The sequence below is a fragment of the Vanellus vanellus genome, assembly GCF_965231255.1.
Source record: "Vanellus vanellus genome assembly, chromosome: 1".
Lineage (NCBI taxonomy): Eukaryota > Metazoa > Chordata > Aves > Charadriiformes > Charadriidae > Vanellus > Vanellus vanellus.
The window spans coordinates 108,808,071-108,820,907 of NC_138905.1; the positions used below are offsets into that span (position 1 = coordinate 108,808,071).

The following is a 12,837-nucleotide window of genomic DNA, read 5'->3' on the forward strand; positions in this document are numbered from 1 at the left end:
CATTGTTTATTACCATGTGTATTTAAAGATATGAAATCCGTGATGACCATACCTTGAAAATCCGGAAAGTTATGGCAGGAGACATGGGCTCATATACTTGTGTTGCAGAAAATATGGTTGGAAAAGCTGAAGCATCAGCAACTCTAACAGTTCAAGGTAAGAAAGTTTCTTTGCATGGTAATCCAATCTAGCATAAGGTTGTTTTTTTTCACACAGCAACTTCATAGAGTTGCTAAACACAGACTAGTTGAGTCTATGCACAACTATTAGAGTTGTAAGTTATGCAGGAACTCTGTGCTGTGTTGTAAAAAAAAAAAAGTGAAAGTATAAATTTGGTTTGAGTTGTATTCTGAAGAAATTGAAACACTTCACATGTAGTATGATTTTTAAGCAGCCTTTACGGTACTGGGATGGAGAACTGAATATGTTTTGAACTTCAGTGTGATCAGAATCATGTCACTTGCAATCTTTGTATCTGAAACCGTAACAGAAAGAAAACCAGCGCTACCAAACTACATTGGTTTAACTTGACAAGAAAGAGTTATGAGTTCAAGTATCTGCCCATTTTTTTCAATTAAATATAGTAGAGGAGCAGTGAATGATAAATCTGTTTGTGTATCTTTTAATATGCTAACCCAGACCACTGGAATTCCTGCTGCTTTTTCATTATAAAAGCATATCATAGCACTACTGTTTCTTTGTAGGATAAAAATTTGGTGGAACTCGGTGAACTAATATGTATAAAAATCCTTCATTGCCTTTATATACACAGTCCAGATGTTCACTATTCAGATAATCCCTCTCTTCCTTTCCTGGCTAGCAGACAGGCAATGATGTCATCCTGATGTTTTTTTCTAAGCACTGATGGTCCTTCTGTCCTTTTCTCTGTTCAGTGGGAATTAGTCATTATGGAGTTCTGGGGAAATATAGGCTTAAAAATATTTTATTTGGTAACAGGTCTCTATTTTGACACATTTACTGTAACAGGAAAGGTCTTGTCCTTAACCTGCTCTCCTTTTTTCACCAGAAACATTTGGTGTCCCTGACATCTGTACCAGTTAGGAAAATAGGGATTCTTTTGTTGAAGCTCTCATAAACCCAAGAATTTTAACATGTTCTGTTTTGTAAGTCACCATGATGTTAATACACCAAAACTGATACCTTATGTTTGCGAAATAACCAGCTCTTATGTTCAGTGTTTTAGAATAAAAGATTAATGCATTAACAATAAGCACAGTTTATTCAAAAGAAGAGACTGAATTCTTTTTTTAAATGGCAATTTGTTCTGAAGATCACGTCTCATATCAACTGGTAATCTTGTAAAATGTTAGTATTGAGAAAATTTGCTTTATGACTGGTTGAGCAGTTACATTTCTGGAAATAAGTTATTGGTAGCCCTAATCCTTTGTAGTCAACAATAGGAAAATGTGTTTTTGTAACCCCGTTTAGGTTAACAGTGCTACTTAGTTACAGAATGACATAAGTATGTAGATGTTAGAGATCTAGAGTAACATCTTTTGAATTTTGATAGCAAAATGGGACTTTTAAGGAATATGATCATAACCTAAGTCTTAATTCAGCAAGATACTTTTTTTTTTGAGTACTTATATTACACAGTAGATACTTGCATTGTAACAGCTTTGCTCTGCGGATATTGTTACGGGATAATTTGTTTCTCAGTGTGAATGGATTACCTCCTGAGCCATTTGTCTGCACTAATGTCTTCATAGAAGGGACTGATGTGAGAAACGGTAATGTGTAAGGCCAATTTGTAGTTGGTAATGTAGTAAATCATGATCAAAATCCATTTATTAGAGTATCAAGGAGGCCTAGTTTTATGGGAAGAAAAATAAAAAGACTCCTAGAAGATATGCGTTTTCCATTAAGATTTTTTCACATTTTCCCTTCTTTTGCCTCCTCCTCTTCTTCCCTCCTCTTCCCTTGTTTAAAACACTTCCCCCCCACCCCCCCCACCCCCCCCACCCCCCAAAGGGTCAGCTGTTTGGCTGTACTGCATCTAGAGAGGTAGCTTTGATCTTCTTGTTTCAGTGCTAAGATGATGCTGATCTGACTGTTTGGGGACACACAGATCTTTGAGGAGAATTATTTTTTTCATGAGTAGTATTTTTTTCCGGGTTATTTAAGGAGTGTAAATCACAATTTTTTTCTGCACTTTTGGTAATTGTCAGGTTTAACAAATGTGTGTTCTGCTATGCCAAATAGAGTTATTCCAGTTACTTATTTGTAAACAGAGAGCTACGTTGCAAATCATGACCTCAGAAGTTACAGCTACCACTGTGCAGACTTGTTAAATCCAGCAAAGGACAAAGAGGACTTTATGCTTGGGTTTGGGTTTGTTTGGGTTTTGTTGAGGTTTTTTTTTGGGGGGGGGAGGGAAGAAGTGGGGCGGTGTTTTTGTTTGTTTGCCCCTCAGTATCTCAGCAATAGTCTGTGCCAGACTATATGCCAAAGAAAGAGTATGAGAGTTGTTAATGTAACCCCAGAAGGTGTGTGTCCGTGTTTGGAAAAGGACAGTCATCATCTGTCAAGTGTCCGTAGAGTGAGTCTGCTGCGAACATGGCAGGCAGCAGAGAGGGCTGTAGGCCGGGCTCAGGCCTTAGGGGACACTGCTCAGGCCTTAGGGGTGGTAGCACTGCAAAGAAGAGGACATGTCCTCTTCTATACTTGTCATTTTTCAGGTCTCAAGCACTGTGATTGACCTGTGTATGTTCTACACTCTACAGGGTTATCTAGGGTGTTAAAAGGGGGAGCGTGCGGCAGTGGCGCTAATTGAGATACCTAGGTGTCAGGGATGTGTTGGTGAAACGTGGCGAATAGCTAACCTGATGTCTCAGCAGAGAGCTGCCCTGGATCCGGCCGTGTTACTACCTCCAGGTCAGCTCTGACCCTGCTTGATCTAGCAGATGTTGGAGTGCACAGTGCCTGCCCTGCAGCACTCCCCATCTCAGGAAAACTGCACAGCGCTGCCTCTGAGCAAAGCGAATGAGCCCGACCCGTGTCCATGGACTAGGAAGTGTCAACTCAGATAGTTCAACTATATATAATAGGATGCTAACTGTAGAAAACACAAAAGAGGGGAGGGACTATCAAGTCCATTTTAACGTTCTTCCTGCTCGTGGCACCAGCATCACAGATTCTGATTATTGGCATCGCTATTTTCCTTCATTTTACAGACTCTTAACTTTGGGGATTATAAGTGTTTCCTACATGAAGTACAGATGCTGTATTTTTATTGCAATTTCAGTCATATTCTTAAACCAAATTTGGAGCTCTGTATTGACATAAAAGTTTGAGCACTTCACTTAATCAGTCTTTTACTATTGCAGCTTAAAAGCATTTCAATCCGTGAAACTGTTTGTCAAGTTATCTTATTTTCTGCTTGGAAAATTAAACAGTTAAGAAAATGTAATCCTGCTGTTGTTTGCATTTTCGTAAAATTAGAGTGTCTCAGTCCACTGTTTTCATTTTGCAGCAATGTGTAGTGCATATGTAAGGCATCCAGAGACATTGCTAAATACATGTGGAAGCATTTCATTCGGGAGATGATTAATTATTAAATAAATACCTCAGTCAATACAAAGTGCCAGGAAGCAGCCCAGAGTACAATACATTATATTTTATCAATACATTATATTTTGCCAAGCAGATTATGTCTTCAGAAAAGAGAAATGATGGCCAAAAGTGCATCTCTGGAACTGGTAGATTTCTCTTTCGCTGGATATATTTATTGTGTATGTATTTAATATATATATGCAAGATGCTTTTCATGTTTTCATGGAGATTTCTATTATGTGATTTGCTTAGCTTTATGCCTTGAAACAGAACTGTAGAAATTATAATATTTTATATTTCTTTATTGTACATATAACTGAAGCCCATGTTCCTAAGACACACAAATTTAACAAAAATGCATGCCTCAGAGCTTCAGTTCTAAAAGAGAATTAGTTTTACTATTAATGCAAGTAGAAGTAGGGCTTCTTCAGGAATCTGCAAATTTCACATTTAATCATAAAAATGCTTTTAAGTAAATCTAAAACCCAAAGGTTTTGCATATTTTCCCCTACTTTGCCCCCTAGTTGTTACTCAGCAGGAGCTAAAAGAGAAACAGGTCAAGTAGGTCAGTTAACTTGAGGACTTCACAATAATAATACCAACATTGTGGTTGTTGGTCGGTCACGAGCAGTTTGGTAGCAAACAACAATCCTCAGACTTGGAGTTCTTCTTAACTCTTCTTCCTCAAGCAGTGGCTCTGGAGGAGCTCGCAATACTTGTTACACTGCCCTGCCTAATATGCACCTAAACATGCAGCAGCAGTGACTGAACCGTAAAATGTAAGTCTTGCCAATCAAAGACACTAAACGTATTCAGTGTTATCAGTTTGGCAGGAAAAAAGAAGAATTCCTATGGAAATTGCTCTGGCCAATTCATATTTTACAGCAGTGATCTTTGATATCAAGGTTTTTTAGCTTATGATGTCATTAATTTTAGGGTTAACAGAGCTTGTCTGCAAGATCGATAGCGAGCAAAACTTTTGATAAGTGACTTCTGGCTGTGATTTTGCTGTACTAGTCAACTGACAAGGAATTCTAATCTGAAAAGGTGGCACATGCTTCAGGTCTGGAATTTCCACCTCCTTTCACCCCCTTTTTCTGCAAAGTAGCTTTAAGGCACACAGTACAAGACATCTATTTGATAAGGCTTCTGGGTAGGGCTGCGAATACCACCTGGAATGAAAAGGAATAGGATTTGCTCTTTTATCTGTGAGATACCACGTAAGTGTTTCCACTGTGTCAGGCTGCTGGTACACTTTATAAATTGGCTGTAAATGTAACTGCTTTATAGGGGTCTGAGCTACCTACATTAAAATAACAAAGACAAAATTCAGATTTTTATGGGATTACAGAAATGCCATTGAGGTATATGGTAGTTATTATGTGTCACAGTAAACGCCTCACAGTATCATGAGTGAATTTAACTACTTGAATTTTAAAACTAGGATTTGAATTTAAATCTGAATTCGTCTACCTGGTGTCTCCTTAGGTCAGTATTTCTCCTTTTGAAAGAACTAATCTAGGCCATATTCTATCTTCAGTCCCCATGAAAGAGGAAGGAAGAATGATTGTCCTATGAACTTCAGGATTTTTTTAATTAATGAACTTTTGGCAGGATGAATTAGGGAAACCATCTCTTGTGATTTGTATAGCTTAAAGATACAGCCCATTCCCCCTTAATGACTGCTGTAAACTATGACAGCACTTCAGATTTCTATCAAGGATCTGAGGAGTTTGTCTGCCACCTATTTCTGGTGAAAGAATATAAATCTTAAAAGTTAATCAGAAGGAACTGAGGAGACTATCTGAAGAAGATATTAGTGCCCTGAAGGTGCTTGTTCTACTGATGCAAGCTATGAACATTGATTCCTGAGGCATTTCTAAAATACAGGTAAAAGAAGGAATCAGTAAATATTTCAGCAACATTTAAAAAAAAAAAAGGTGATTTATACTTGCTTCAAATCCATTTAACGTATTTTAATGAATAACTCCTCCTTTAGTTTTTAAGTTTTTTAATGGAGTTTTATTTTGTTACATAGAGTCTCACAACAGTGATAGCAATTGCTTACAGGGAAATAGCACTTAAAAACTTTTGAGATTCCTTCCTGCAATTTAGTAATTTGAAACAAGGACTTGAGACAGATGTTTCTGAGCAAGTAGAACAGGAGTCCAAATAATTTGGGGGAAATGTTACTACAAAACTAATTTGAAGCTAAAGGCTTTCTCCTGCTGAAGGGGTTTTATTTACTGTAAAGTTCTTAAAAATTCTACCTTTTTAGTCACTCACTGCAGAGAATTGAAGAAAGTAGATTTGTGTAGCATGCTTCAGCACTCAATTAAAAAGTAGCAAAGAAAATCTGAGGACTGTTTTCTATGCCTGCAATTTCTTAAATCCCATGGCTATGGAAAAATCAATTGGTTTTGTATAAGGCTTCACTATTGCAGAATTTATTTTCTGACTGCTGTTCTAACAATAACATTTCAATAATTCTGTCTTCGGAATTGACAAAGTAGAATTTTACTACAAGTTGTTGGGCTTGCAGATTTTGGGGTTTATGTATAAAATGAAATAGAGTGCAAGGAATGCTAGTTTTCATTGGCTGTTCATTAAACAGTACTTCCGCTATATGTTTGTTCTGAAATAAACGTAGGCTTTATTAAATTATACTAAACATCTATTAAAAGGTAATACACACTTCATTTTTGCCTCGTTTATAGCCTGTAAGTAATTTTCATAAGGACTATACAGTGATTATAGTGCACTCTCTTATTTTTGTTAGTTTACATGCATCATTAAAATCAATCATCTCTGAATTGGTTCTTGACAAAAAAAGTGCTGACTTAAAATAACAGTGCATTCAAACATTACTTTGATAAGCCGTTTTGAGTACCGTTTGTTACTCTGAATTATGATTTGTTTGAACACTAAAATGTTTTATTGTTAGGTGCTGAAAAACACTCAAGAACTGGTAATAAAGCATCTTGCAGTCTTTATACGTGAACTAGATCACCTAGTAGGCTCAGTATCAGAATCTTCCAGTGCAAGAAAAATACAGCTTCTTCAGATTAAACTAAATATCAAGTATGCTCACATCATTTCTGCAGGAGGTACCTGCCTGCTCCTCTTGTCCCTATGACCACACATTCATTCCCAAAGTTTGGGGTAATTTTTTTTGTTTCCATTTAAGTGTGGTGTAGGATGAGAGAACTGAGAAACAAAAACCCAAAGCTGTCTGAATGGACATCAGGTTGCTTGTTGTGTTCTCATAAACGTCCTGTGCTCTCTAGACACAGTATTGCAGGGGATTCTGTTCTCCTTGCATCCTTCAATGATATGATGAGAGCCCACTTAGGGCTTGCATCTCCTCAAATTAAACAGCCACTCTCTCTTTTGACACAGTTACGGTAACACATAGGTACTCGGGTCTCAGTACAGAGGAAGAAGTCACCTGAGAGTATTGCTGTGGTCCAGTCTTCCACCAGCAAGATCTGAAGGCCTTTTCTGTACCTCTTCCTTCAGAGTTTGTGGATGCTCGGATCTTGTCAGTTTTTTTTCCTATATAGGTATAAAAACTAACTAGGTATTAGGTATAACTAACCTAACTAAAGACTAAACCTCAAAACACGTTCGTTAATATCCCTAGACCATCGTAACTGCAGCAATGCCTTTGTTTCAGACTACCAGCAATTTTTGATAGCATTATCGTCTTGTGGCAGACGTGAGCCACTGTTTCACTGTCTGGACATCAGGTTGAGTGTCTCTGAATGTTTTATTTTATTTTATTTTATTTTTGCGCATTATGTTTATTTCCTTAAGCAACTTGTTCCCTTTTCTACCTCCATCACAGTAAAAATTCCCAGTAGCTGCTGGATAATTCCATCTTATATAGAATTCTTATATCTTGTATTTTTTGCTACCTATACTTAAAATTCATTAATATGTCATGGTTACCTTCCTGTTAATATTAGTAAAAGTAAGTTCAGGTATTAGTGTCCCATATGTAGTCTTGGGTTGTCTCTACGTGGGCGGTGTGGTGTCTTCATAAAAAGAAGTCCAGCTTTGTTTTTAAATAGTATGTGTTTCAGTTGATAGTAGTCCTTACTGAGTATTGCATGCCCAAAATAACAATTTTTAATGATCAAAAGTTACTGCACTGTAGAGATTTTCTGTCCTTCCATTTTTAGTGTGTGTTTGGTATCCATTGATCATGGGGCTTTGGCCACTTTTCACAAATAGCTTTGACTTATTATAAGACAGTTGCTATGGATTTCAAGTACTTATTTCCAAGAATAAAACTGTGCTATCATAAACAGCTGGGAAAAAAATCCCACTCCATTTCCTTTTCAGCTCTACTGTCTTTTACTGTAAGTCAAAAAATGCTGTAGGAAGCTCCCAAGAATTCTTCAAATAGTATCCAGCTATCATAATCTTTTTGTAGCTTATTTAAAATTCATCTATCTTTTTTCACTCTTTTAAAAGGCTTTAGTATAAATATTTGTAGCCATGACTACTTAGATTGTAGCAGTACCCGAAATTACCTCAGTCTTTTTAAATACAGGGGAAGACAACTCTTCTCCGAAAAGAGAAGCCTGGGAAACAAGACTCCACAGTTTACTGCATTACTCTAGTTTTTAAATAGATGGAATTAAACTTGTCCTAAGTGTGCTCTCTAAATTGCATTTGGTTTATAGGATGGTTTAGAAGGACCCAGAGCAAGGAAAGGGGAGGGGAGACAAGGAGAGAAACTTCTGGAAGACCTGAAATCCCTCTGTCTGTCTTGTAGCCCCCATATTTCAGATTTCTCTTGTCACCTCAAGGCAGTGACTACAGGATTTATAAACATTTTAAACTGCGTAGTACATGCATTAACCTGAGAAGTGCTCCCTTTTAAAACAGCACTGCAAAGTCTATTTCCACATCTTTTATTTTTATCGTAGAAATCTTCATTGACTCCTGCAGAAGGGGAGTTTATGAACTTTCTTATTTTGTAGCTAGTAACAGCAAAATCAGTTGCAAATCAAAAAAAAATCTCATGTGAGTACATTTTACACACTGTTCTCTTCCCACAAATTTTTGCAGTAGGTTCCTCCCACACACACATATGCAAACACACACACACTTGTGCAGCCCTTTTCATCTTGACTTTTTAAATGTTTTAAAGGGAAGATTCAGTACCCTGCTGTGAAGCAGACGTTAAGATAATGTAGTTCCGTGACTGAGACACAGCTGAGATAGAGCCAGATTTTACTGCCCAGCCCCATCAATTAGAGTTGAAGAGGGAAACACCTCTCAGCCTAAATTAAATCTCAAAATGGCAGAAATCGATAAGGAGTCAATGGCATTTAATAGCTCTTGAAAGCAGAATAGCACCCAAGCAGGAGGTTTGGTTAATGCACAGATCTTGGGCTGTTTACCAGCAGAGGGCGGAGTTTAAGCCACCAAAGAGAGTAGAGAAGGTTGGTGACATTTTAATGCCAGTAATGAAACCAACAAACCATTGAAACAAATTGCTTGTTCCTGCCACCACAGAGCTGAGAACAGATACCTTCCTGTTTGCTGCAGGAGGGAGAATCGTTGATTTTGAATCCATGGCGCTTTAAATTGATCTCTAAAATTGGTTCTGGAGTTGATGATGTTGAACTGCCATGCCACGTGTGTTGTGATGTACGTGTTTAGGTACGTGTTCTAAAGCCATATCCTCGCCTGTGTCTCTCCCTGGTATGTGTACCAGCTCTAAATGCACTTACATTTTCAAGGCTTTGTTTGTGCTGTCAGCACCAAGAAGCGACACTTGCTTTCTTTTGTCGTCACACCCCTTTCTCCCAGAGCACGTTAGCTCTCCTGAGTACACACGGGCACCTGCCCTTTTTCTCTGGGTACCAAGTCAAGAGGCATAAGCCAAACCCAGCATGCCAGGCATGTGCCCTGTGCTGAAAATGAGAGAATGTATTCTGCCCTGCATGGTCAGAATGAGTGTCATGGTGATGTGGCTACCAGGTTTCCAGACCACAGCTGTCTCGTGGCTGCTGGCTCGGAGCGCAGAGAGGTAAGTGCAGCGTGAGAAGCGCGGCTGGCAGCCCACCGGTACCCGAAGGGTGGCGCTTTCCTGTAGGGCACAGACTCTAGCCAGCCTGTTTCTAAGTTACTGCCTAGCACATCTGCGCTATTCAGACAGAAGAGGGAATGTGGATCAATTGTAAACAAAACATAAATATATACAAATAAAAAATAAAAACTCTTTGGGAAGTACGTTGAGGAACACAGCAGCTAATTGGGACTGTGAATTTCCCCTTTTTAACCGCTCTGCGCGTGAACCTGAAACGTTGTTACATGTTTCTAGGTTTCCACTACTTCTAAAGGCGATCTTACTAGCAGACCTATTTTTCCTAATACTCAGTCAACTGCTTGGTTTCGTAATTTCATTCTCTTACTTACAGTACCATTATAGAAAGAATTAATCCATTTCTTTTCCAATCAGTTAGATTTCTATCTTCTTGCCTTTGGTAACTTTGAAGTTACTGTAGTCACTTGTTTCTTTGAACTTTAGAAGTGCTTATCTGACACATCAGCAGCAATCCAAACCAGAATTTTTCCAGTCATCATAAAAGTAATAAACCACGATCACACCCTTGCTGGGGGTTCGGAATTGCAAGTCATCACTTTTGATTTGAAACATCAAAAATCTCGTGTAAACGTTTTGCCTCAGCTATATGGCTGTGGCATTCTTGGCGCCAGACTGTTAGAACTTTGTTCAGAAGTTTGTACTGCAGTGTATCACACTTCGTGCTCTGGGACTACATACTGCGAAAGCATTCATGGTGAGTAAGGGTGTCCCAGTCTGGTCTTGCATGAATGTGAATTTTAGCAGAAATTCTGGGAAAATATGAATTATTTATATATGTAGCTAGACCTCAAGAAGTGACAGGTGAAAATAGAGACACCAATGAGGGTGAAAAGCGATATACCCCAATTCTATTGAAAAGTACCTGGTGTTATTTTCCCATGTTTTCACAAGTTGAAGGCAGGAGACAGCTGAAAGGCAACATTTCTATTTTTTCAGAACAAGAGATTTTGGCCTTTGTTTATTTCTCAGTAGAAAGTGATAATTTCCACAAATGACTGCAGAGAGATGTGCATATCAAGGATATTGGGTGTTTCAGATTGCTTTGATAAGAACAAATAGCCTACAAATCACTAGATAGGAAATGAAACATGGCACATTGTCTTAAACTATCTCCCTTAATAATAGTTTTTGCGAAATACCAACGTAAATGTCTGGTAGGCATTCAGTGGTCCTTGTTCAGATACTTCAAGGTAAAAAGTAGTTAATTAGATTTCAGAGTTAGCAGGCTTACCAATGAAAAATATTTATCAACAGAAGAGGTTGGCAGCTTTTTAGCTGAATTTTTGTTTAGAATTAGAGGAGGAATTGGAAAATGTTCAGAATTTCTTTATGTTTTTTTTTAAGGAGCGAACAGTCAGAGTTTGACCAGTTTGCTAAATGCACTCAGACTGTCACGTTTCCTCTGCATGTACCTCTAGTACCCAAATTTTCTGTACCCACTTATTTCAGACAGAGGTTATAAACAGCGGATTTCTCACCCACTCATTTCACATCGAGATTATAAACAGCTGAGTTTCAGCCATTGTGTTGAACTGCAATGCTCTGTGACAGATAGCGTAGCTGTCTCTATACTACCCGTGTTGCTAGCTCTGGAGTTTCTCCTTTCTCACTGTTTAGTCTCTCCCTGGCCAACCACATCAGAAATGCCTGCTCCCAAGCTCCGCTGTCTCTTCCAGCACATATGCTCATACTCGCATCCCATCTCCTGCCAGTTTGTTTCTACAGGCGCATTCAACCTCTGATATTTTGCACTTGAACTGGGATTAATGGATCACAAAATTAATTGAAAGCAATCTAAACTTCATTGTGACTGCCATTTCCTAGATTAGTCATATGGCCAAGGATTTATAGAGAAGCTAAAGATTGTATATGAGCTTGATTGTTGTATGTCATTATTGGCCTGAAGATTGGGATTGTTTCATTTCTCTGGTGTAGAATTATACTTTCTTGCTTCCTTTGTAATAGCCTCTATGGGTGTCAAGCAGTCCTTGATGACGTGAAGATTTTTATTTAAATAATCAAAAATGAAACACATACAGCTTAAATTGAAAGTATTCAGCTTGTGTCAGATGAATAACAAGATATCTTCTGAGCACCTGGAAGGTATTCGTAAATGGTAATATTCAGAACAATAATTGAGTATTTAACATGCAGAACAAAATCCTGTTTAGTAATTAAGTACCACCTTGTATCTTAGGATCTCAAAAGCACCTTATTAGTGTAAATGAATGAAAATTTTTATAATTTTACTCTCTTTGATATAGATAATTATTACCACAGCTTTTAAAAAGGGGGTACTTGAAGTTTATAGCTTGTCCAATATCAGACTAAGAAATAGACACAACCCTATAACACTTAATTCAAAATATGTGGAAACCAATGCGTTATAGAGAAACACTAGATCAACATTTGCATTCACCTTTGTGAGAAGGATTACCAAACGTGTTACGTAGAGACGTAAGCATTACACACAGTATGTTGAGATCTCATATGTACATGTGAGGAAGGGCTGAGAGAATGGTGCTTGCACAGCTTGGAGCAGAGGTGGCTTTTGGGGGTGGCATTACAGCAGCCCCCAATAGCTACAAGGAGGTTGTCAGGAGCCAGGCTCATCGCAGTGGTGCATGGTGGGAGGACAAGAGACAATTGATTTAAATTAAAACAAGGGAGATCAAGGCTGGGTATGAGGAGAAATTTCTTCACTGGGTGGGCAGTCAAGCAGTGGAGCAGGTTGCCCTGAGAGGCTGTGCATCCTCAGTCCTTGGAAGTTTTCAAGACCCAACTGGATCAAGTCCTGTGCAACCTGGTCTAACCCCGTAGCTGACCCTGCTTGAGCAGGAGGTTGGACTAGAGACCTCCGAGGTTTCTTCCAACCCGATTATCCTGTGACCCTACAATGCTACATCTGTCAAATACAATAGTTGCTCCATTAACATCTGGCAGCTATACTAGCATGTAGTTTAAGTCCTAAAACTGCAAATTCCTACTCTTGCGAGTGGATTTAATGATACCAATAGTCCCAGTGAGGTTGATAGGATTGCTGGCAAGAATAAGGCATTAAAGGATCATTTCACCAGTCTGGAAACCACTTTTCTTTTGTTTTTTGTTCAATGACTGGACACGTCTTCCCTGAAAAACCT

General features: G+C 38.4%; 1 protein-coding gene across 1 annotated transcript in view; it reads left to right on the top strand.

Annotated features, from left to right (window-relative positions):
* The window catches only part of ROBO1 (roundabout guidance receptor 1), a gene marked incomplete at its 5' end in the record, with an annotated part of 544,235 nt that overhangs the window by 463,351 nt on the left and 68,047 nt on the right, over positions 1-12,837 (top strand). The window contains one exon of the mRNA XM_082491545.1: positions 29-156. Within this exon, the coding sequence (XP_082347671.1) occupies positions 29-156 (128 nt within the window). The remainder of the gene's footprint in view (positions 1-28; positions 157-12,837) is intronic.